The following is a 27,689-nucleotide window of genomic DNA, read 5'->3' as shown; positions in this document are numbered from 1 at the left end:
GAATTATATTTTTTAATTTATTAGTTGTAAAAGTAGTATAAACAGATTTCTCAAGTTGGTTTAATGTATATGAATTTATTATTATTTTTTTTATTACTTACTACAGTTAAATGCTTTCTTAGTATTAAGTTACAGTTAAAACCTTTCTTGAGGTCCCTATTTAGACGATCTTTTCAAGAAAATATAAGAGCACTTAATTCACGTCAGTTTAGGTACCTTAATATTTAGCTGCAAGTGGCTCATAATAAATAACAAAGTGAAGATTTTATTTATTCGATTGTATGTTTGTTTAACTCAGTATTTACAGGTCCGATATAAAAAAAAGTTTAACTTTACAGCCTCTTAATTGAATAAGATTTTAAGCTGAATAACTTCACACTTCTTCTTTTTCTCACTTCTCAAAGAACGGGCTATAAGAACGTCTATATGTACCTAGAAGTAAACAAATCCGTTTAGTATCAAAGGTCTGCGAGTTAAACCACGAGGGATGTGTTGTAATATATATATTTGTAGTTGTTTTAGTATATTTATCGCTCAAAGTAAGTTTCACTTGTATTCCTCGAGAGATCTGTCAATAGAGTGCGATAGGTCCACAAGGGATAATCGATTTTACTGTGAGTTATTGGAAATTATTTCGTCCTTCTTTAACGTCTTCCGGTTCTGCCATGTTTCTTCACGAGATGTCGGGTTTTTAAATACTTTTGCATTTTAAAGTCGTTTGACATGTACTTCGATATTTTCGTGATAAATTATTTTATATTTCACATTAAACAAAAAAAAAAATGATGCGTCTATGACATGCAAATAAAGTCTATATAGGTGTATTAATATAATTATTTACATATATTCTACAGATCTATATGTTCGTGGTAAAATGTAATTAAATATAATCAAACAATAAAATAAGTAAATACGACTGAATTTATATAAAACTACGGCTCATTTCAACAATAGACTTATACTCGTATAAAATCGGGCAAGGAAAATGCTTCAAGACATTTTATTTTTCTTTTTATTCGAGACTCACATTATTCTTATTTCCTCGTGAACCTTAGATTGACATTTGTTGTGTCCGTGTAAGCCAAGGATAAATGGGGAAATTGGATGGGCATATAATTTGAAGACAATTAAGATAATTACTAAAATAAATTGATTTCTTAAGTTATAAACTTCATCAGTCAATTCACCTTAACCTGTAATTTTATGATTTTATTATACCTTTTGCTTGTAAGAGTTAGTAAGGATAATTAGTCACATTAAATTTTAGTTTGTTTAAATTGCTTTTATTTTCCTACTAAACTATCCAGTAAAAGAGTGCGCTGGTCACTTAATGTTTAGTGACTGTCCCTTTTTTTATATTTGCATATATATAATGACAATAGATAAGAGCTAAGAATGGAGAAACCCGAATGTATACATTCGGCCTTACCGCACGAGATACAGCTAACGTAATTGTGTTTCGCTAATTTTCATACAGAGAGATTAAATTGTAAACACTAATGTAAGCCGACACAAATAAACGACATCACTGTTCTTTTCTTGATCCACATACTTTTCCATTGTACCTATACGTTTTAGACGTACAGATGTTGTTTTTTTAGATGTATTTTAGCGTATTACAGCGTAGATGATGTCACAGTATTCCTTAGTTCTACTTATACCTAAATCTTGCATTTAACAACATTACGTCGTAAATGTTTATAAAGAAAAATGTTTTGACGGGCTTTTAAATTCGTGATTCGATTACTGACTGGAATTTTAGAATTAACTGAAGGTTTTCGGTAAATGTCACTTAAAAATTATAATCTAAAGAATCCAAGTTTAACTTAAGATTTCTTATTTATCCTTAGCAGTCATGAACATATTAAAACTGTTTATTTTTCTATGATACGGACAGACGGACGGACGATCAACTGATAGACTGACTAAGTTCTACTAGTAGTGTTCCATTGTCATCTTTCGACGCGAAATGGTTAAAAAAAAACATTGATCATAGAGTAATACCACAAACCTACCACAACCTATTTAAAAAGAAAGTAAAACGTAAGTTAACCACTGTAAAACATCTGTGTTACTTTTTTGTGAAGAAATAAGTATTTTCAAAGTGAACCCACGTCAAATATTACGGTTTTTTCTATTCGTCGAAAACATTAGGAGCTTTTGATATTATTACGCGGAATTGGATACATTGGCATACAGTTTACCAAGGCTTTCAATAAGAATCGTGAAACTAAAAATTACACGGCACAATAATGAAAACGTCAAATAATTTAATGGACTCACATTTGATATAAATGAAAAAGGAGTGACCGAAACGTACCTATGCATATAATTACCGAACGAATGGCAACAAATTTGATAGTTCCTATTTTTTGTGTTCGTTGTTATTAGGACAACGTTTACAAAATAAAATAAAAAACAAGATAAATTCTCGAAAAAAAAAAGAAATAAGTGTAAGAATACTTAGCACTATGCAAAGTTCGCCGGCTCCGTCGGTTTTATATAAAACAAAAGTTTCAATACTTTCACTTTATTCTACAGTAAAGAAAGAAAGAAATATATAATTACATAAACGATGACTGGCTATGAAACGAGTCACAGTTGAGATGACGGCCGACTGAAAGTAATCTAATAAAATAATTAAACATATTTCTGTATAACGATGATGACGTAAACATTTAGTTATACCAGAACTGTAGCTTTTAAGACATTAATAGAAACGCATGTATGTAGGTGTGTAAAATCTTGCATTTCATTGGGACCCAAAGACTTTTCTGATATATAATAATTGTAACAAAAATATAGATACATACCTGTAATCCGTCGTTGTATAGATATATTTGTAAACTCTACGTGTGCTAATTATTATTTTAAAATATACCGATCGATCACGATTCGGCCTATACTAACAACGCACTGCTGTACAGCAGTGAAATGTTGACAGATAAAAATTTTAAAATCGTTTGTTAATTTTAGTATCTTACAAATAACCATAGCACTTGAAGAAGTATAGTTATTTTGAAATGATAGGCATCGAAACCGGAAAAAATATGTGCACAAATAAAAATACTTATCCTGCGAGGGAATCGAACTCGCAAACCGCCGGCGCGTACAAAGCACATGCACAACTACACTAGCGCGGTTGTTTTATTTTAAATTATTTAAATTAATTTTATTTTAAAACATATACTAATTAAAACCCGATCTAATTTTATTTACTTTTGGAATGAGATGAAGGTACTAATTAGTTGTCTCATTGATAAAAATACGTGTTCGTTGCCCGATTCAATTGACGTTCTGTGAAAAGTTTTACTACGTCAATGAATGCGAAAATCAATTGAACCACTCGGAATACCGCGTAGCATTCATTTGAAACACATTTATCTTCGTTCAAACATTTTCTAGGTTTAAAAAATTGTTGTTTGAAAGAATTGCTTGCTTGCTTGCCTAACAACTGTCACAAAATAAATAATTATTGTATTGGTTTAATATTATATTATGAAATGTAACTGAGCAGAGTTGTGGAAACAATAAATAATAAGGTAAAAGTGGTAGTGTAAATAACTTTATATTATTCTAAAATATTCTTAGTAAATATATGAATATGGAACTATGATAATGATTAAATTCTAGATGATTTGGATCATAGATGGATGCCTGCCAAGAAGTTGTGAAGATTGCGCAACGATAGCCTTCACTTTTCAAGTTCTCTTTAGATATGTATATAATATAATATATTTCTTTGAGTGGACTATTGTTTATACAAATTGAAAATGGTCGATTCTTTTTATATCAGTAATATAAATTGCTATTGAAGTAATAGCGTTTCTTTTTGATAATAGACATGAAAAATGTATTCCCGTATCTATTATTATTATAAACATTTGGTTTTAGACCAATATCTAATTTTGTTAACATATATATATATATATATAATATTTTGTTAACATATATATACATATATATATAATCAATTCACTATTCCAATTAATATGAATATTTTAGTGTTTTTTTTTTTGTCGTGAGTTATTTGTAGGTTTTTTATGTAAAAGGGAAGAAACGTGTTTTTAAACGCTTGAAAATACTATTCTACCGCAAAATATTGTAAAAATATTATGTATAGTAATAGTGTTTCTACCCGACTACGGCAAAGTCAAGAGGAGCGTTATAATGTGGCGGGCGCGGCGACAGGCTACGAGGGGGCGCGGGTGCACCTGGACTCTTTGCATTTGGACGACGTGAGGGATCGCTGCAGGGACTCAAATCTAAGACTTCAGTGCGACGTCAGGTATCCCTCCTTTCCTTTTTGTGATTGTCGGTAAGTTTGAGCTCAACCGCTTCTATACATATATAATCTATGCTTAAAGTCAGCAGTGTCCCCAGAGATGTGGAAAATCACGACGATTATACCGGTACCGAAGGGGAGGATGTCGTCCAGTGTTGAGGACTATAGACCCGTAGCAGTGCTTTCAACACCGGCAAAAGTTTTGGAGTCAGCAGTCCACAAAAGATTGCACGTACAAGTAAGCGCTCAGTTAACAGATGTACAGCATGGCTTTAGCCCGCTACGAAGCACCACAAGCAACTTGGTAAACTATATGTCAGAAGTTACGACAGCTGTGGATTCAGGGGCTCAAATTGATGCTGCATACTTTGATTTTAAAAAAGCCTTTGATCTGGTAGACAATAATGTGTTGCTCAGAAAGTTAGCAAGTTTTGGTTTTACTCCACACTTTTACAGTTTTTTGCGATCTATATGAGAGACAAGCAGCAGTTTTTTGAGTATGCTGGTTACATATCAGAACCATATTAAACTAGGTCGGGTGTAAGTCATGGCAGTAATCTTGGACCCTTTGAATTCATTTTGATGGTAAACGATCTACCAGAGGTAGTAAAAGAAGCAAAATGTCTGTTGTTCGCGGATGACTTTAAGCTGTATTTAGAAGTCAGAAATCAAGAGGATTGTAAAAAATAGCAGGGAAATATAGATAGAGTAGTAGCTTGGAGTGATGGAAATGGCTTACAGTTTAATACCTCTAAGTGTGTAACGATAATATTCTCGCGAACAAACTATCCCATAATTAACAATTACAAGGTTACGGAAGTTCCAATGATTAGAGTAGGTGAACATAGAGATTTGGGGGTTCAATCACTTCAAGGCTGTCTTTAAAGGAACATATCGAAAAAATATGCAAGAAGGCGTATCGTAATTTGGATTTCATCTTGCGCAGAGTACACGGTTTTAAAAACATAGGGGAAGTTATAGCAATGTATAATACATTAGTGAGGAGCCACCTAGAATGCAATGCAAGCGTATGGGCACCGCATGAGATCAAGTACAACCTCATGCTGGAACGGATACAAAACAAATTTACTAGATATTTGTATCTTAAATAGTATGGAGTCTACCCGTTCTATCCGTTAAAGTATCCCACATTGTTCATCCTGGGTATGGTGGGATATAACGAACTCAGGGTTAGAAGACAATTGGCCCTAGCTGTTTATATGTTGAATCTTATTAGAGGCAAGCTAAATAACCCAAAATTGCTCGGAAGGATATCCTTCAATGTGCCGGACCGCTACGTGGAGAGGAGGCGGCGGCCGCAGCTGCTAGCGGAGCCCAGCGCGCGCACTAACTTGCTGCGGGAGGCGCCGATCACTCGTGCCATACGCCTTCTGAATCGGTTGTCAGATCAGGCATATTCAGTTGTCATCTGAATGAATTCACAGGAGCTGCTTTATTTATTATATGTTATGGTTAGTGGTTGTTTTGGCTACAATATTTCAGTATTATGTGTATGTACTATTGCATTAGGTAATAAGCCTGTAATGGTAGCATATTTATGAAAATAAATAAATAAATAATTTTAGCTGTCTCTGTATGTTCATCTGTTCCCTCATATATCCCAAACTACTTGTCATATTAAGACAAATGAGGTATCATTAGAAGCGGTTTAATTAATCACTAATGAGGTTAGGTAGTAGGTTATATATATGTAGGTGATATATTATATTGAATGTATCGGCCTCTTTAAGACATAAACTGATATTTGTAACACTTTTTTATCGTAGTCGAACTTAAGTTTTTAAGTTTTTTGTTGTATAAAATGTCATCATCATCACTTCACCCTAATACAGTGCACTGTTGGACATAGGCCTCCCAAGTTCGCGCCAAAAATGAAGTGAACTCATGCGTTTTGCCCATAGTCACCACGCTAGGTAGGCGGGTTGGTGACTGCAGGGCTGGCTTTGTCGTACCGACGATGCTGCTGCCTGTCATGACGCAGTTTGACATGATAAAATGTGTTTGTTACAAAATAAAAATATTTCAAACAGCACGAATTAAAAGACAAGAAAATAATAGTAAAATGCAAGGCCATCTATATAAACCATTTGTCTGTTAAAATATTGCATGTCACATAGAAGTTAATGACTCATTATTATATTGTATGATATAAAAAGACCATAATTAGTATTTGGTGTGATTTTGAGGAATAATTTTGTTGGATAAAACTATAAAGATAAAAAAAATATATTAATTCTTTAGAATATACAAGAAAAGTTAAAATAGAAATTTTTTTGACCGAAGTAAAAAAAATCTATACACATTGCAATATAAACAGTAATATATAAATTATTTATAAGTTCTAGTACCCGAAAAACTTAGGTACGTATGTAACTGGGTAACCGCATATTGAGAATACATTTAATTTTGGACATCTACGTGAATCATTTTAAAAATTAATCATTGTAAAATACAGACAAAAAAAAACCAGAGAGAAAATAATACAATAATTGTGTACATCGACAAGTAATACAACGTAGGTAGACGAAAAAATAGTCAAGTAAATACGCATTATCAAAGATGACTCCAAAAGTTGTAATCAGATTTCGATGAAATTTAAATGTGACCACATGATAAACATCGGCTTTCGATTAAATTAAAAATCATCTAAATCGGTACATCCAGTAAAAAAGTTAAGTGGATTTTCGAGAGTTTCCCTCGTCTCTCGATATCTTCTTTTCAACAAAAAAAATAATTATCAATATCGGTTCATATATATATATATATATATATATATATATATATATATATATATATATATGGTCAAATTGAGTAACCTCGAAAAGTACCAGTATCATATTTATTTACGAATAATACGAATAATACGAAAATACAGATTTACGAATACATATACCTAAATGTTATTCAATTTTAGAATAAACTTTGACATTTTTTTATTCCTATATTCAGAAAATAGTATTTTGCTCGAGTTTGTTTTTTACTTTTGACAAAACGGCACCTGTTCGTTCTGCAAAACTGAGTTTTAGTTGATGTAACTTCATTCTTTTTACGTTGTCGGCTTTGGTATAAAAATTAGTTTTAGTGCTAATGAGATCCTCGCTTAAATATTTTGGCTGGCACAATTTTCGTGTCCTTTGACTGAACACTTAAAATATTAAATTTTCTTTTTCAAAGTTTATTAAGTCATGTTATTAATGTAATGTTATATTAAAACTGTTTAAGACCGAAATTTAAACTTTATGTTTAACGTGGTTTATGTTCTTTAAAATAACGCTCCGCGAACAAAAGTTGTGTCGTATTTTCTCCACATACTTAGCGTAAGTTTTACTATATTTAATTACTAGCTGTGCCTGCGACTTCGTCCGGGCATTTTGGGCGAGTCGGAATTTTACAAAAAAGTTATTGTTCAGTTCGCAACGAGTTATGAAATAAATAAATTTCTAAAATAAAAGTGGCCTAAGTTACTCCTCATTACGATTTCACTAACAGATAGCTATCTGTTAGTGAAATTCCTATCAAAATCAGTCCAGCCGTTTCAGAAATTAGCCGGAACCAACTGACAGACAGACAGACAGACAGGTAAAAATTGTAAAAAATGTTATTTTGGTATATGTACCGTGTATACATCAATATGCATTTAGCAAAAAGCGGTTATTTTAATATCACAAAAAGACATTCCAATTGATAGTAGTTAATAGAGAGATACAAATAGCTACAACAATCGCTTTGGTATAATGGTGTTGTAGTCGTCTAAATCACCGGCGGCTTGCGGGCTTGAGTCTCTCGGCTAAAATAAGATAAAGGTGTTCACATGGCAACATATACTTTTTATCCCATAATTTGCATGAGATCAAAATCCCACCGTTAAAATAATAATGAGAATCCAGGTAGAATTTTCTACGCGGACGAAGTCGCGGGTACAGCTAGTATAAAATAAAACTAATATACTCGTAGCTATATTAATTAAAATTCGGACAAAGTAGTGGATAAAAGATTTAATTACCTGAATTCAATTACACACTCAATTATAGTATAGTAGACGATTGAAAACTAAAATTATGGGTAAATTAGATTTTAACTAACATTATTTATTATTTTATTTAATAACTAACTCTTGGTTCTATATACTCATATATTCATTGTGATTACAAACAAAGTTTCGTGAATAAAAATATCTAATTTTAAATGTATCTACTATAATTCTATAACACTATTTCCGAATAAAAAAAAAATGACTTCAGATTTCTTCCGTCTTTATACTTTGAGTTAGCATAACTACTCCTAATGCATTCAGCCTGTAAAATTCCACTGCTGAGCATAGGCCTCTTTTTCCATGTAGCTCACCACGTCCATAACCGCGCTGCTCCATTGCGGGTTGGCGGATATGTTTCCTACTATGAGTAGCGATCGCTATCAGGTAATTATGATAACAACCGAGACTGACTGCTTAACGTGCTCTCCGAGGTACGATGGGGAGACCCACAAGGACAGACATCCAAACTGGAAAAAAGGGGAAACTAAAGAAATATTTGTACATATTATATAAATAATCATCCCGAGTGGGAATCGAACCCGTTAACTATCGGTGTTTTAGGCGACTCCTCGCGCCACTACACCAGAGCGGTTGTTGAGCGGTTGTTGTACTCCTAATACCTAAGTTTATAATGAATTCGAAAACAAGTACCCATGTTTATTTATATATCCACAGAAAAAACTTCTTGAAAAGAGAAAACTCCTTTGTTGTACATTTTCGGTCGGTGGTTTTTAGTTTTTTGTTGTAGTAGTAAAAACAAAGAAAAGAGAATGAACATTTAAGAGCGACTTCACTTTCTTCAATACAAGAGACATCGCTGTAATAATTATTAAGCGCGCGTGTCTTCGCATAACAAATAGCGCTGTTAATTTATGCTTTCCGATCTTATGAGTGGGACATTAAAAGATCCTCGTGGGAAAGGCTACCGTAATATAAATTAATTACCGTAGTGAATGCATAAATTGTTTTAGAATGAGTTCGTTTGCAAACGAAGTCTGGCTAGTGAATTTGTTCATTAATTAGTATTGTCTTTTAAATTATACGCTCTTCTGTCATAAAATATGTATTTTAAGCTCCCTTCTCATTTATTTTATTTATTAATATAATGATAATTGGCAAATGATAATGATTGTTTCCTGCATAATATAAGTATTAAAAAGACATATTTTATATTGTTATTTTAGTTATGTTTACATTTAAAAATCTTACATTTAATTTTTTGTCAATAAACCCTTTTCTCCTATAATCCAAAGCTACGGTGTCTGAAATCAATAAATCCGATGATATATTTATATTTAATAATTATAAAATTGTCTCAACATAAATTTGAAGTTTTTATTTAAAAAACAATAATAGATAAAGCTCATTACTCGCTGCAGGATTACATAGTTAATAAAGATGTGTGGATTTAGTGACGCTGTATTTTATGCAACATGTTACTAATTTTGTACTAAAACACAGTTTATATATTATTATTCAAAAGAGTAACTGCGGAGTTTCTTGCCGATTCTTCTGTGCAGAATCTACATTCCGAATCGGTGGTAGCTTTACTTCTACGAATATAATAATTTATTTTTAAAGTTTTAATTTGTAAAATGACGATTCGAAGGTGCTCTTGGAGCCTATTTGAATAAAGCTGTTTTTGATTTCGATTTTGATTTTTAAAAATTAAGAAGCAACGGCTTATCGTGTAAACAACGGACGTAAAAACACATAGAAATTTCTAAAGAAAGAATGTTGAGAATTTCTTCAACAGTAATGTTAATAACTAGCTTAAGTTTTTTGGTCTCTTGAAAGCAGAAATGATCTGAAATTCCGTTTACGTAATATTTTATGATGTATCAATGTGATACGTATATTATTTCAGATTTACTAGGCAATTATGCACTGCACATCAAACACTTCTGATAGATCAAGGGAACAGGGAAGCAAAAAAAAAATAGTAAATGTTAACGAATCAGTTCTATTTACATCAAAAATCAACGTGAACGAAACCGTAAGAGACGTTTAATGGTACAAAGTACGAGTATATTTAAGTTTTAACAAAAGAGGTCCTCATTTCCAGAAAAGTATTTTCAATCCATTAGATGTCTTGCCATCATTACGACTGATTTCAAATTGTTCAGTGGAAGTAAGAACGTTGATGGTGAGCGTCCTTTTAATTGTCTCAACTGAAAAACTCATTCTTATTTTCTTAAATAACCAAAGAAACAATTTTTTGTAAACTTTTGAATGTTTTTTTGACACATTTAGATGAACATAGTATATCTTTTTCTATTTTCTAAGAAATATAAAGTTATTGTTTTAAGATTAACGTAAATGAACGATGTTTATTTTGAATCATGATTAATTTCCAATATATTATTTCTTTAACTAAGCCGATTCAATGTTCAATAGTAACAGAGGTTAACACGAAAAACATGCTACGGCTTAGAACAACGTACTAGGTAAATAACAATAAACAGAAAAAATATTATCCTTACATATTATGAAATAAGTTCCGTCACAAGGTTACGTCTGTTTCCTGGATTTACAAGCAGTTTTCAAAAGAGTGATACATGAAAAAGGACTACAATTATTGATTGTACGGAGACTATAAAGAATAGTTCTCAAGCTTTTATTTCAAGACTTGTTGTAAATTTTATTATTTTATATCGAAGTCGTGATCAGGGCGTACTACAAGTGGTTAAATACAATTGCCAATGATTAACCTAAGACGTCGATTCTATTAATCGTAGATTTCCTTTACACATAACAATGAAGGTTTCGTACTATCCGAGAGATTATTGAAACTTTAATATTACAACAAGTATTCTCGGTCTTCTTACACAAAGACGGCTTTAACAAAGATTCCTAAGTATTCCATAATTCATCGTTTGTTAGTATTTTACGATTCATCTATTCGAAAGAGCGGGACTTATGAAACCGCAGTGTCTGTTTCTCTCAGGCAGAGTCTTTTGTAGACTATATTATTTCATTGATGATTGATATTATCTTAAGAGCGTGTTAATGAAGAAATTTTTACATTATATATCGACTACTTATAAATAAATTAGCTTCTCGCTCGCGGCTTCGCTATCGTGCATTACACCATTTTGGCTGATTCGTTTTCTCCCGTATAACGTAGCATTCTTCTAATGAAAGGATCTCTGAATGTGGTCCGGTAATTTTTTACTTTATTCATAACAAACATTCAAAAATAGAAACGTTTCATCTTTATAATATTAGCATATACAAAAACTGCAATATTAACGAAAAACATACGAATAAAAAGACAAAATAAGTCAGTACTTACAACGGATTTTTTACGCAGAGCAACTTGCATTTAAAAGCTTTTGATTTCCTTGTTGTACTTTTTACATTTGATTGGTTTTTCACTTACGTCGAAAATGGACCCTAGTTTATTCCAAATTTTTACTTTAAATACTTAATTACATTGCTTTTAAAGATTTATTAATATATATGGACCCTAGTTTATTCCAAATTTTTATTTTAAATACTTAATTACATTGCTTTTAAAGATTTATTAATATATATATTTATATATAGCAGCTTGTAATATATATTTATAATTAAGAACAGACCTCATATACAATACATTGCTACGATTATGCATGTGATATAAAAAAAAACAATACGTAACTTTTGCTTTTGCCAAAAAAACAACGAATAACATATATCATTACAAAGTAAATAACAAGGGTGATTTGCAGTTGCAATACGAGAGAAATAAAACGGTACGAAATAAAAGAGTGTTTCTGTCTATTTCAAATGTAAATCTCCGCTGTTGTAACGGGTCGGCTCTCTTGAAAAAATAAGACGTAGTTCGCTGAGATTGTCGCTCCTTACATTCGTTGACTTGGAAAATTTCTAAGACGACAGTTTCGAACCCTCCTTCGGATTTGCGACGAGTTTATACGTGGCCCGGGGACGGAAAAGTTAAACAATACAAGCGTTGATGCCAATTCGTAGGGGAAATTTAGACTAAGATACACGCAAATCTGAATGTACGCTTAGAAATATCGTTTCAACTTTTATATTCATATCATTTATGTTTTGTTTAGATTTCAACTGAATACGATTCAAATTGTGTGATAGATAGGAGGATACTCTCGATAAATTGGCCTATACTGTATTTTTTTTAGTATTACATGTAAAATAAATAAACAAATAATATACGAGTATTTTAGTTATTAAAATACAATACATTCTGTATGTACTGTACATTCTGTATTGTATTTAATGGAGTGAATTTTCTTATTTCCTTTTACAACAATTTCTCTGTTATTAATTTATAATTCGTATTATATCAAAGTCAATTTCAATTTTGAGTAATACAGAATTATTAATTACCACTAAGTACCCTGGGTCCCGTGGGATTTGAAAGTGGTTACAGGGGGATCAAAATGAAATAAATTGGTTTACGTACAAAAATTAAAAAAACTCAAAGAAGTTTCTTTAAAGGTAAAGTAAAAAAAAAGCTTTTTATGTGCACATTTAAGTTAATGACAATATTAGCTTTAAAATATTAATAAGTTTATATAAAAGATAAAAAGATAATAAAAAAAATTAATTTGAACTATATATTTTAACGGACGCACTGTACAGTTGGACCATCACCTCACCGAACTAGATGTGGAACTAAGTAATATTAAGTGGATCATACTGGGATTATTTAAAGTCTGAAGAGAAGGCGAGGATCGTGGACTTCGGGCACTTGTTCCTTCGGTTTTTTGGTCCAAAAAACTCTCACTAGCAACGTTGTGGAAGTCAGCAGTGTGGCGACCTGCGTAGCGTGCCTTATACTTAAACTTACTGACAAGAACTTACTTTACTGTGACGAGAAACAAGATAGATTTCATCATACCGGATAAAATGTCCAGAGATGTCTCAGAGGTTAATAAGCTTAACACTGGCAGCCATCACCGGCCTCGCAATAGCAAGGCCATCTGAAGAAATGAAAAGAGTGGGCCAGTTTGATGAAATTTACTCTCCAACCTATGCTATGTGGCTACCCCAAATACTACGTAGCTTCGAACAGTTCCAACCGGAACTCTAAAATCGATTTCATTCGCTGGAAAGCACTAGCGATGTGGACGAGATAACCGACTACGAGGTGAAGATGGTGTGTACACTGACTTGCAGACAATTTCCGCCGATGACATCAATGAAGCAGACCAATTTTTCTCCCGAAGCTTCGAATCTGATGCGGCGGAGGCGTGAAATGCCCGCCCCTTAAGCGGTTTCACCAGATCAAAGGGCTATTTCTAAGAGGTAACAGAAACTTGTACGCAGGGATTTCCGCTGCTCAAATATAAAATACATTACTACTGTTATAGAGCAAAATACGGGGTCCAAAGACCATTGGGGGAAGCCTTCTAGCGAAACTCAAAACAGCGGATGGCAAAACCGTTTGCTCTCGCCTGACTGAAGATGTCTTTAAGACCTTGGATTGACGAGACCTCAACGTCAAAGGCAGATACATCTTTTGCCTTCGTTTCGCTGACGATAGACTTCTTTGCGGAGTCTTTGGAAGAGCTAGGCTTAACGCTGAGCGGCCTACATGAGTCCCGACGAATCAGTCACCGTATGAATTTGGAAAAAGTTATTTTTAACAACCAAGTCATACTCAGAATGGTATCGATTGATAGTACCCTTCTCGAAGTTTTTCAAAATGATGTCTACCTAGGCCACAACATTCAACTAGCCCGAATCAATTTCGAGAAGGAAGCTGATGGGAGGATTCGCTTAGGTTGGACATCGTTTTGCAGGCTTCGTCGAGTCCTCACTTCGAAGATTGAAAACGAAAGTGTTCAAGCAATTCATCCTGCTTGGTTTAACATACGGTGCCGAGACTGGACGCTGAGGAAAGAATTGTCTACAAGTTTCAAGTCGGTCACTGTGCAGCCATGGATTGTATCTGTTTTTATCTATCAAAATGATGTCTACCTAGGCCACAACATTCAACTAGCCCGAATCAATTTCGAGAAGGAAGCTGATGGGAGGATCCGCTTAGGTTGGACATCGTTTGGCAGGCTTCGTCGAGTCCTCACTTCGAAGATTGAAAACGAAAGTGTTCAAGCAATTCACCCTGCTTGTTTTAACATACGGTGCCTAGACTGGACACCGAGGAAAGAATTGTCTACAAGTTTCAAGTCGCTCACTGTGCAGCCATGGATTGTATCTGTTGCGCTGACGGTTGCGGGTTCGATCCTCGCACATGACAAACATTTGTATTGACCATACAGGTGTTTGCCGTGGTCTGGGTGTTTATGCAGTCCTTGTGGATCTCCCCACCGTGCCTCGGAGAGCACGTTAAGCCGTCGGTCCCGGTTGTTATCATGTATACCTGATAGCGATGCTACTCATAGTAGGGAATATATCCGCCAACCCGCATTGGAGCAGCGTGGTGAATTAAGCTCTGATCCTTCTCCCACATGGGGAAAGAGGCCTATGCCCAGTAGTGGGATATTACAGGTTGAAGCGATTACTGTAGAATGGAATGGGCTTCGTTTGGGGTCTCTATCTAAGATAGGATAAAGGAATAATAAGAAATGAGACTATCTGCGAGAGAACGAAAGTAACCGATATAGCTCATACAATTAGCAAGTTGAAGTGACAGTGCGCTGGTCACCAGTGTCGCAAGACCAGTGGCCATTGGAGGAGACGTGTACCAAAGTGGAGACCGCGTGTTGGTAAACGTAGTGTTGTGGGTTACCCTCCGGCCCGCTGGATTGACGATCTACATAAAGCTAGTGGTGGAGTCTGGATGAGAATTACGGAAAACTGGAATGTTTGGGTCTAATTTGGGAAGACCTATGTCCAGCAGTGAGCTTTCGTTTCAAAATTCATGTCATGAAAAGAAAAGTTAATCTTGCTTCTCCTTTACAGAAGAAGATACTTTTGCTCAGAAACTGGTTATTTAAAGGTAGTATTTAAATTAGTTGTATAATAACTTATTATTAAAAAATAATGTATCAAATTATTTGACTTAAAAATATACAGATTGGGTCATGGTTTTACATAAAAGTATTATTCGTTTCTGCAGAAAAGTAAGTATTATCCTAATCTTTCCTTACTTCTCGAAGGCGCTCAAATCAATTACAGTGCTAAAGTGCGAAGACTTCGGGCTAACGTTTAGTAGGGCGTAATACTAGTTCTCGATAGATAAGTCTCGTAGAATAGTTATCGGACCACAAGCGCAGTAAAAGCTAATTGGCGGGCTGGCAGTTACAGCTGAACCTGAGAACAAAGGTTACTTTAGAAGTGAAATGGATTAAGATATGAAATAAATTTGGAGTATATAGAAAGAGAGATATTGTCAATGTCAATGTCAAGTCAAAACATACGATTTTTGTAATTTCTTATCTTTTTTTAAACTTATATATTTGGTATACCAGTAACAACCAGCTACTGATCGTAAAGTCTCTTTTGTATATTTTAAATTATTAAATTAAACAAGTGTAATGCTAGTAAAACCTAATTAAGCCTAAAATAAAAACATTTAAGTTATAATTTGCACTGGTTAATAAAAGATCTTGTAAATAATATATAGAAATCAATTAGTTTGAAATCTTTTCATTTATGTGCTAAAAATAAACTACATTTACGTGACGAGTACATGCATTTGTTACGGACAAAAACAAAAATGGACTTTTTAATTAAAAATAACAACATCCGCCTGAATTAATTTATTAAAAAAACGTAAACAAAAACATACAGTTGAATTATATTGTATTGCATTCACCCGTGGCTTTGCCTACACAGTACAAGCAGAAACGTTGTCTGTATGTAAGTATATGGAAAGGGAGAAGCGGACGGTTCGGACGGTTCCTAAACAATCCGTTTGTTAACGAATCTATGAGGGTCTTATTTAACACTAAAGACAATTTCAATACCAACCAGTAGTTCCTGAGATTTGCACGTTTAACCAAACAAACACTTTAGATTTATAAAATTAGTATGAATTAGTGCCATTTCTACACTAAAATCTTCTAGAGGCCCTTAACGCCATGGCGAGATTGGGAAAATTAACCTCTTCCGAGCGACCCAATTGGTGGACTATGATTAGTTTGTAATTTGTGTCAGACCTCTGTAAGTTGTGGTCGGGTGATACCGAGCTTTGACTGACTGCTCATAATATTACTGGTATGTCATTTGAATAATCTTGCTTTTATTACATATTTAATGAGACACTTAAAGTTAAATCCAAAAATAAAACGTAACTTAAGTAATAACTGATGCCTTATATAGCGTTCTCTTAACTCAAGCTCAACTTTTACTTATCATTTCTTTATATATATTTATTATTATGCATTATGTTATCTTAAGGATTTTGTAAACAAGTTCCGTACTAAAGTTTAACTGGCGTGAAATCTGCTTTGTTCAGACCTATCCTTAAAATAACGTGGGTGTGGTATTAGGCAACGTGCTTTTCAGAACCAGACATCTGGTTGTACATAAGCGTGCACAACATATGACGTAAAACAAAATTATTAATTATTTTGAATACGAGCTAAAGAAATACGTTATATTTAAAATTAATGTTAAATTTTTCCGTTTTTAAAATTCGTATTAATTACACAGTAATAGGTACACATAAAATGATTGAAACATGTTTTCATATTATTGTTATTAGGAACACTTGTGTCAAATTGATACTAATGCCACCTTTACTTAATGATTTTTTTTAAATTATCTATACTAATAAATATAATTGGAGTGTGTTTTTGTATTATTAAAATAACCGCTTTTTACTAAATACATATGGATGTATACACAGTACATATACCAAAATAACATTTTTTACAATTTTTGTCTCTCTGTTTGTTCCGACTAATCTCTGAAACGGCTGGACGGATTTTGACAAAACTTTTACTGACAGATAGCTCATGTAATAAGGAGTAGGCAGGAGTAGGTAGTAAATTAGGCTACTTTTATTTTAAAAATTTATTTATTTAGCAACTCTGCGAACTGAACAATGTTTTTTTATCAAATTCCACGCGGACGAAGTCGCAGACACAGCTAGTCGTTTATAAAATAACAATACATGAAATAATAAAAAATAGCTACAAAAAACCACTAAGGTTCAACCTGTGTTATCATAGTCTAATTAATAAATAATGAGTGTGTATTCATTATTTATTAAGGGTCACAGACAATGTTCGACTTCTTTTTCAATACTTAAAATATTAACAAAAATACGAAATCATTTGTAATGTTACAAATAAACACAAAAACACGATAAAATACAAATTTAGTAAATTATTAGTTCAAAATATCTTAATAAAGTTGTTTTAATTAATTTTTGATATTTCTATTTGAAATATTTTTGCACAAATCTAATTTAATAATTAATCTAATTACGAACTTACATGAACTGGTTAAAGGTATTCACATAAAAGCTAATCCACTGCAATGCGTACGTGGTCTTAAATTTGTAATGTTCTCATATTTAATTTAGAAAAACATCAAATACAGAACTCGATCCTTAAATGAAATTTTTAATTAATGTAATACAAATGAAATCATTGATTTTGTTACAAACTTATCATTCCATCCCAAAACTTTCGGGACCACTATAACTGTTATTTCCGTAGTTTCTAAAACGTTTGGTTATATTTTTAACCGACTTCAAAAAAGGAGGATGTTTCTCAATCTATATATGTATATATATATATATATATATATATATATATATATATATATATATATATTCTTACGATTATATTATATTTAACTGAGGTAGGGCACAGCAGGAATTTCCTGCTCAAAATATGGAGCAGCCCGACTGGGGTAGTACCTCGACCTTACAGAAGATCACAGCAAAATAATACTGTTTTCAAGCAGTATTGTGTTCCTGTTGGTGAGTAAGGTGACCAGAGCTCCTGGGAGAGATCCCAGAGATTGGGGATTGGGTCGGCAACGCGCTTGCGATGCTTCTGCTGTTGCAGGCGTCTATAAGCTACGGTAATCGCTTACCATCAGGTGAGCCGTACGCTTGTTTGCCGACCTGGTGACATAAAAAAAAAAAAAAAAAATATTATTACGATATTCGGTCTAGCGAGTACATCGTTCCATAGCTTAATTGGCTAAAGCACCGACACGGTATGTCGGAGATGCAGGTTCGATCCCGCTGGAACGGTCGATTTTTGATATAATATTAAAAAATTGTTTATATGTTATATGTTCGCGGATAACTTCGTCGCTTATGAACCGATTTTGATAGTTCTTTTTCTTTTTTAAAGGATATATCACAAGGTCGGTACCGTGATAAGGAAACGAGGATCTGATAATGGTATCCCAAAGAAATCGAGGAGATCCTTTGAAAATCGTAGTGACGACTAACCTTAAAGTAATTGAAGTCGGTTTTTTCGTTTGCTAGCAAACACAATTATCTTAACATCAAGTTCTACATTGGATAGTAAGTAGTTTTAAAAACTTATGTAACTTCACCGATCAATTATTAAGATAAAATTATACAAGACAAGTGGGAGTCTGAAGGTCTCAATAGCAATGACTCAATTGTAAAGCAGAGTAGCTCCCCGACAAGGGTCCGTAGGGTTTTACGGTCTTTATTATTAAGCTATAAACCATAAAGGCAGCCCGCTTTATAAGCGCTAAAACAAAACACAAGCGGGCGCATATTTTCTGCTTTATACACATCGACCAACATTACTTGGTGCGATCAAATGAAATGATATTTTGAGGAACCTTTTTTATATCCTTTCATTGCCTTCGGGGAAGTACAGATGAAGTGATACTGGAAATCTTTTGAATCCAAGTCTGTTTAATTGTCCTGAGTTTTGCGACGATACTGTTCTGTTGTAAAGACAATTTATATTTTATCTTATACTTTGCTATAAATTTTGCTTTTCATATTTATTTATTATAATTATATACCTCGAAACTTGCTGGGCTGCTATTATTATTTTTTCTCTAAAATTACTTAAATTTGAAAATCGGTGGACGCTTTTAATATAAAAGTGTGCGAGATCCTATGAAACTATGATACAACAAAGAAGTTGAAAAAAAAATCATTGTTTTTAACCGACTTCCAAAAAAGGAGAAGGTTCTCAATTCGACTGTATTTTTTTTTAAGTATGTTACATCAGAACTTTTGACTGGGTGGAGCGATTTCGACAAATTTTCTTTTAATCGAAAGATGGTGTGTGCCAATTGGTCCCATTTCAATTTATTTGAGATCTAATAACTACTTTTCGAGCTATATCTAATAATGCGTTTTTACTTGACGCTGTTTTCGTCGACCTACGTTGTAATATACCACATAACTTTCTACTGGATATACCGATTTTGATAATTCTTTTTTTTGTTGGAAAGAAGATATCCCAAGTTTAGTACCATGATAAGGAAACCAGGATCTGATGATGGGATCACAGAGAAATTAATGGAAATTCTTGCAAATCCGCAATAACTTTTTACTGGGTGTACCGATTTTGATAATTCTTTTTTTGTTGGAAAGGGGATATCCCTGGTTTGGTACCATGATAAGGAAACCAGGATCTGATGATGGGATCCTAGAGAAATCGAGAGAACTTCTTGAAAATCCGCAATAACTTTTACCTGGATGTACCGATTTTAATAATTTTTAATTTAATCGACAGCTGGTGTTTGTCATGTGGTCACATATAAATTTTATTGAGATCTGATAACTACTTTTTGAGTAATCTTTGATAACGCGCAGTTACTTGACTATTTTTTCGTCGATCTACATTGTACTACTCGTCGATGTAATTGAAGTCGGTTTTTTTTCGTTTGCGAGCAAACACAATTATTTTCTTTCAAATTTTTTTTTATCGTACGTATAGATTACAGTTACACGCGCGTTCACTTTTGTACTCACTGATAAATAAATAAACCAATATAAAACATATTTCTTTTGTCAATTTTTATTATTACACGACAAAATATTTAACCCTTAATTAGGCGCATTAAGAAAATCACACAATTAGTCGCATGGGGTCTCGAGTGACCCCAAAAACAAGATTGAAAAAGGAGTGTATGAAATAAATAAAACAAAGATTAGATTATATAAAATATTAGTGTTCTTTATTATCTTTAACTTTCATAAACACAAATATAGCTCTGACTTAAAAGGGGTTGTTTCATTTTGGGCCAGGTCTTTGTACAGTATTCGAAAAAATAGTATAAAATCATAGAAATTAAAATAAAATATGCATTGAAGTAGTTTTACAGTGATTTAGAGGTAGTTTATAAAATTGATAATTGGGTACATACGTAAAATGGTAACTCTCGAAGTGCATCCACGCCATCTATCTATGTATTTTTGTTATCTATGTTAGATGAAATGTCACTATTTAAATAAATAAGACATTGAAATATCCGTCTCAGCCCCTTTTCACAACCCATTACTAGACACAGGTCTCCTCAGAATCGACTTGTTGTTGGATGCGTAGGTACCAATTGTTTTAGTTATTTATAATTATGTAAAATGTCATCATGACATTTGTGTACATGTCATTGTCAAAAAGTATGCCAAGTGGTTGCGATTTTAATTCTTAAAATAAAAACTACCTCGTAAAAAAGGCCTTTTAATGAGAAATAATGAAGAAATAATTACTATTTCATGAACCTGAACATTTTAAAATACTGTACAAATACCTAGCCCAGGCTCCATATAAATTTGAAACAACCCCTTTAAACAAAAAATGACAAACTTCTAACTACTTCTAAAACTACATAATTTTTGGCTTAGCCGATTCGCTTTTTAAAAAGAAAATAATCAGTCACATTAGGCGATTATTTTTATCTGCAATCGACGCAGTATACTCTAAAGTGTTGTTGAGAAACAAATTTACAACACTTATGACATTTGGTTGGCACTTTTTTGTCATTCTTCCTAGGACACAACGAGGAGCAACGTCCGCGCTTAGATATTGACTGATGCACCGTCTTTTTCATATCATGTGCTTCACGGAGCCATTTTTTGTAGACGCAGGGACAGAAAGCTGCTAATAGGATGCTTTTAGTGACTTTCTACAAGTGCTGCTGCCAATTTAAAAAAAAATCTGTCTTGTATGTGTAATATTCTTATTAGCATTCAATCTGAGTATGACAAATGCGTTGATGCCAGATAACTTTAGAAGATGACATAATATAGCCAGATTTCTACTTCTCTTCCAAAATTATAACTAGTGCAAAGTTGTTCATTGCAATCGACATCACTTTTGCCACCGACTATTCAGATGATATAACTTGACTATCTGCGAACTCTTCAATTTTACTACCAGAATCATGGGAACTATTCACAGCGTTCCCGTTTACTAATTTGTCTTCCGAAGCAGAACTAGCAACATCTTGCGCATCGTCGGACACCTCCAGCCATTCCAATAACTGCCTATCATTAGCCACTTTAAAAATCAATAAACTGAAAATAAAAGAAAAGTCTGTGCAAATAAACACAAAAATAGGTAAATTAAATAGCCGGTATATAAATACATATATATTAATATAAAAAATTACCAATTTACGAATATAAACGAAGTAAAAACATAAAAATAAAAACTTACCTCCGTGAAAAAAAATCACGTAAGTGGTCGCATGGGGTCAGCGCTCTAGAGAAAAGCGACCAGTGCATATGCGTATATGTTCTGGAAGCGACTAATTTGCGTACCCTGAGGGAAGTTAGGAAGCTAGAGTGAGCGTGGTTGCGCTCAAATCTCTCAAAGATATATATTTTTCAATTTGAAATGTCCGTGACCCCATGCGCCTAATTAAGGGTTAACAAATTCTACCGACTTCATAAAGAAGAAGGTTCTCAATTCGAATGTACTTTTTTTATGTGATTATCCTTTTTATATTCGAAAATTCATGTTATGTGGTTCCATTTAAATATAAATGTCACCTAACTTCTAGTTTTTTAGTTAGCTCTAATAATTTGTATTGTATGAGTACAATACTTGTCGATGTAAATTGAACAAAAAGTACAATCGACTTGAAGCCTCCTTCTTTTTTGTAGTCAAATAATTAATCATCGAAAACTTTTATAGTTTACAATTTTGTAATATTTGTTTTAATGAAATTTATCAAATAAATAATCTTAACTTTCAATAACAAACAAATTATTAAAATCAGTTTAATATTGTCTAGTTAAACGGTAGTTACTAACAATTCTTTCACACAATAATGAAATTTAAAGATGGGATATGATTTAATGCATATTTTTCTAAAATAAAAGGAAATAATTCACCTTTTTGTAAAGCAAATGACGTATTTCTTATCTACACGAAACAAATACTAAGAATACAACATGATCAAGACGTGACTTTCACTAATAGAAAAGTGAACGTCAACTTAAACGATTAAGTAAAGTTTTGAATACGAACTGTATTGAAAACGTAACTTAATAAATTAAGATTTAACATTATTCCGATAATAAAGAAAATATGCATTGTTCGTTGAAAGAGTAATAAAATGAGAAAAACAATCAATGCTTTTATTACGTTGTAAATCTGTACATTTATTGTTTCGCTGGTATCGCAATCGGTTAAGCGGTTGTATCCTTTGCAATTACAGCTCTGTTTTATATTTGTTAAATAACATCTAAGATTTATTGCGTTATTTCGTTTATTGTTCTCTAATAAAATTTAGGTCCTCATTCAAACATTCTATTCCTCAATAAAACACCGATACGTGGACGTTTTATTAAATTCAGATCTGCAAGTTTTGTGCTTATTATCTTTTATTTATTTGGAAAATAAAATCTTAACTAATGTTATAAACGTAATAGTTGTTTGAAATTTTTGTAGAAATCACACCTACTTTGACACTTAAGCCTATCGCAATCCACTGCTGGACATAGGCCTACACAAGTTCGCGCTAAAAATAGCGTGAACTCTTGTGTGTTGCTCATAGTCACCACGCGGGGCAGGCGGATTGGTGACCGCAGATCTGGCTTTGTCGCACCGAAGACCTGTGTATTTCAAGGCCAGTAGTTTGATAGTTATCCCGCCATCGGTCGGCTTTTTCAAGTTTTTCAAGGTGGTAGTGGAACAGTGTTATCCCTTAGTCGCATCTTATGACACCCACAGGAAGAGAGGGGGTGGCTATATTCTTTGCTGCCGAAACCACACAGCCTAAATTTTACATATGGTATAATAATAATTTTGTTTCAGTATATATGCCTACCGTTTTGCCATTTCATTGTGTAAGCATGTAAAAGTATATGTTATTTAGTTATAGTGACTAATTTTCGTAACGTCTCGCCAGTCATATACTTGTACAATTTTTTTATATAGATATAATTACTGTAATATTTAGCAGTATGTTGTTTTTTATGTTCTTTTTTTTACGACACCCAAAGAAATAGAGGGGGTGGCTATATTTTTCATTGCCGTAACCACACAACAAGTTTTTGTAGCAATATTTTGTGTGTATATAGCTAATGTTTTAAATAAAATTAAACAATATGTTTAAAATAAAATTAAATAAAGGACAATGTTATATGGATTTTTTAAAGAAATAGTTTAAATTTTTTGTCTCGTTTATGTTTTGGTTTCTGTTGATCACTTTGTCTTCATACCAGATTTAATTTATAATGCTTTTTACATAAAAATACACTAATATAAAACTAGCTTAATATACGTAAACGTTACATATGTACAGACGTATCACGACATTTATCCGAAAAACGATAAATAAATCAAAATATATTATTAATATATTTTTGCTATTACAGAAATATGCTATTGAACCGTATTAAAAGGTATTTTTTCATTAAACTATTTCCAGCCTATATATGCTTTAATATACGAGTACGTCAATCAATTGAGATTACAGCGTTAATATTACACCAATGCAGTGGTTGGTTTCTATGAGTTGACAACTGGCTTAACGTTTGTGCTTTGATGTGGGACGTATATTATATACACATTTAAATGACAGCTTGTATGTACCTACAACGAGTATATAGCAAGCAAGCATAACATTTTTAAACGGCTTTATTCAAGTCTATGATTTTAATTTCAGATTACAAATAAATAAAATTGGAGAGTCTGTTTGTAATTTTGGAATAACCGCTTTTTACTAAATGCATATGGACGTATACATGGTACATATGTATACCAAAATAACATTTTTTATAATTTTGGTCTGTCTGTCTGTGTGTTCCGGCTAATCTCTGAAACGGCTGGACCTATTTTCACGGGACTTTCACTGGTGGATAGCTAAAGTAATAAGGAGTAACTTAGGCTACTCCTTATTACTTCAGCTATCCGCCTCTAACCCTGTGAACTGAACAATAACTTTTTTGTTAAATTCCACGCGAACGAAGTCGCGGGCACAACTAGTAATTTATAAATATTAATGACATTTTTTTATTTTTATATCACAACTAAATACTTAGTTTACATATTTAGTTATAATTAAAAAGCGGAATATATTGGCGCAGGTATTCTTTACAGGTCAGCAGATTTTAAGAACTTTTATAGGAGTTACAATGGAAATATAATGATGTAAGATAATAAAATAATGATATTAACAAATTTCAGAAAGAAAAAAAGGAACACATGTTACAGATCTCTATGATATTATAGTATATTCCAATCTTATTTCATAGACGTGAATTATTAGAGAATAATTTTCATTTTAACGCATTTAAAAGAAAGTTGAGCCATTATTTATAATAATAAATATTAATTTAAAACCTAACGAGCAAGCATGTCACCTAAAGTTCAGTGATGGGTGCCTTTGAATATTAACAGTATCAGAGGAGCTAAAAATGCGTTCTTCGATTGAGAAGCAGCTTGGGACGTTAAGCCCTAATCCTTTTTCGTAATGGGAAACGAGAAGATATTTTTTAGACTATTAAGTTATAATTGAACGATAAGTATTTTCTATTAGGTTTATTCTAAGACAAGACTGTTAAGTTAAAAAAGTAATTCGTAATCACCACTAAAATTAATTGAATATTCGATAGTTTGTTAGGAACAATATATAAATTACTATATTCATATTTTAAAGTTGTATATTTTATAATATATAAATAAATATATGTTAAAATATATATGTATATACTTTATAATAAGTTTTTCAAGCTAACGAGCTAGCATGTGACCTGAAGTTTAATGAGCACTGTCAGTGAATATTAACAAGTTTTGAGTAATAAAGAACACGCTTTTAGACAGTGGAACAACGAGAAACACAAAGCCCTTAAATGTTATTTAATGGAAAATTTATAAGATTCTCTTGTGATTATGACAAGACTTCTTAATAGCAATCTTTCAACAATTCAAGAGGTAGATTCTAAAGTATACGAAACTATTTTCAATAATCTATACATATATAAAAGCGAAAGGTCACTCATCACGAAATCTCCGAAACTATAACACCTACGAACTTGAAATTTGGCAGGTAGACTCCTTATAGAACGTCGACATCCGCTAAGAACGGATTTTACGAAACTCGACCCTTAAGAGGGTAAAACGGGGGTCGGAAGTTTGTATAAAAGTTCTATGTTTTTGAAGTAAGGGACTTGAAAATTAAAATGTATGCTCTATATAAGATGAGAAGGTGTTCAAATAATTTATCTTTAGAAATCAACTCCCTTTTGGGGTAAAACGGGGGATGGTAGGTTGACTCACTCATCACGAAATCTCCGAAACTGTAACACCTATAAACTTGAAATTTAGCAGGTAGGCTCCTTATAGATCGTAGACATTTGCTAAGAACGGATTTTACGAAATTCGACCCCTAAGGGGATAAAACGGGGGTTGGTAGTTTGTATGAAAGTCCTATGTTTTTGAAGTAAGAGCCTTGAAATTTGAACAAAACTAAACAGAATAAAGAACAAAATAGAATAGAACAGAACAGAATAGAATAGAATAGAACAGAATAGAATAGAACAGAATAGAATAGAACAGAATAAGAACAGAACAGAATAGAACAGAACAGAATGGAATAGAACAGAAAAAGAACAGAATAGAACAGAACAAAACAGAATAGAAAAAGAAAGAACAGAATAGAACAGAATAAGAACAGAACAGAATAGAACAGAATAAGAACAGAACATAATAGAACAGAACAGAATAGAACAGCATAGAACAGAACAGAATAGAACAGAACAGAATAGAACAGAATAAGAACGGAACAGAATAGAATAGAACAGATTAAGGACAGAACAGAATAGAACAGAACAAAACAGAACAGAATAGTAGAGAACAGAAAAAAACAGAATAAAACTAAACAGAGTAGAGAACAAAATAGAATAGAACAGAACAGAACAGAATAGAATAGAACAGAAAAAGAACAGAACAGAATAGAATAGAAAAGAACAGAATAGAATAAGAACAGAACAGAACAGAATAGAACAGAATAGAACAGAATAGAAAAGAATAGAACAGAATAGAATAGAATAGAACAGAATAAGAACAGAACAGAATAGAACAGAATAAGAACAGAACAGAATAGAACAGAACAGGATAGAACAACATAGAACAGAACAGAATAGAACAAAATAAGAACAGAACAGAATAGAACATAATAGAACAGAATAAGAACAGAACAGAATAGAACATAATAGGCCAGAATAAGAACAGAACAGAATAGCATAGATTAGAACAGAACAGAATAGAACATAATAGAATAGAATAAGAACAGAACAGAATAGAATAGAACAGAACAGAATAGAACAGAATAAGAACAGAACAGAATAAAATAGAACAGAATAAGGACAGAACAGAATAGAACAGAACAAAACAAAATAAAATAGAATAAGAACAGAACAGAACAGACGAGAATAGAATAAGAACATAACAGAATAGAACAGAATAGAACAGCATAGAACAGAACAGAATAGAACAGAATAAGAACAGTAGAGAATAGAATAGAACAGAATAGTACAGAATAGAACAGAAGAGAACAGCATAGAACAGAACAGAATAGAACAGAACAGAACAGAATAGAACAGAATAAGAACAGAACAGAATGAGAACAGAACAGAATAGAACAGAATAAGAACAGAACAGAATAGAATAGAACAGAATAAGGACAGAACAGAATAGCACAGAACAAAACAGAATAGACTAAGAACAGAACAGAACAGAAATGAACAGAATAGAACAGAACAGAATAGTAGAGAACAGAAAAAAACAGAACAGAACAAAACTAAACAGAGTAGAGAACAAAATAGAATAGAACAGAACAAAACAGAATAGAATAGAACAGAATAAGAACAGAACAGAATAGAACAGAACAGAATAGAAAAGAATAGAACAGCATAGAACAGAATAGAACAGAATAGAACAGAATAGAATAGAATAGAACAGAATAAGAACAGAACTTGTGGAGGCCTGTGACCAGCAGTGGACTGTA

The 27,689-nt window shown here is 32.7% G+C and overlaps 1 protein-coding gene across 1 annotated transcript; it reads left to right on the top strand.

The window, feature by feature from the left end:
* The first annotated feature begins 13,772 nt into the window (after positions 1–13,772).
* On the top strand, positions 13,773–15,144 carry LOC123655998. Its single transcript, XM_045591720.1, has 2 exons — positions 13,773–14,519; positions 14,977–15,144. The coding sequence occupies exons 1-2, from the start codon at positions 13,773–13,775 to the stop codon at positions 15,142–15,144; spliced, it is 915 nt and encodes a 304-aa protein (XP_045447676.1).
* Positions 15,145–27,689: the final 12,545 nt, after the last annotated feature.

The sequence above is a fragment of the Melitaea cinxia genome, chromosome 8 (genome assembly GCF_905220565.1).
Source record: "Melitaea cinxia chromosome 8, ilMelCinx1.1, whole genome shotgun sequence".
Lineage (NCBI taxonomy): Eukaryota > Metazoa > Arthropoda > Insecta > Lepidoptera > Nymphalidae > Melitaea > Melitaea cinxia.
This window is presented reverse-complemented; position numbering and strand designations above follow the sequence as displayed.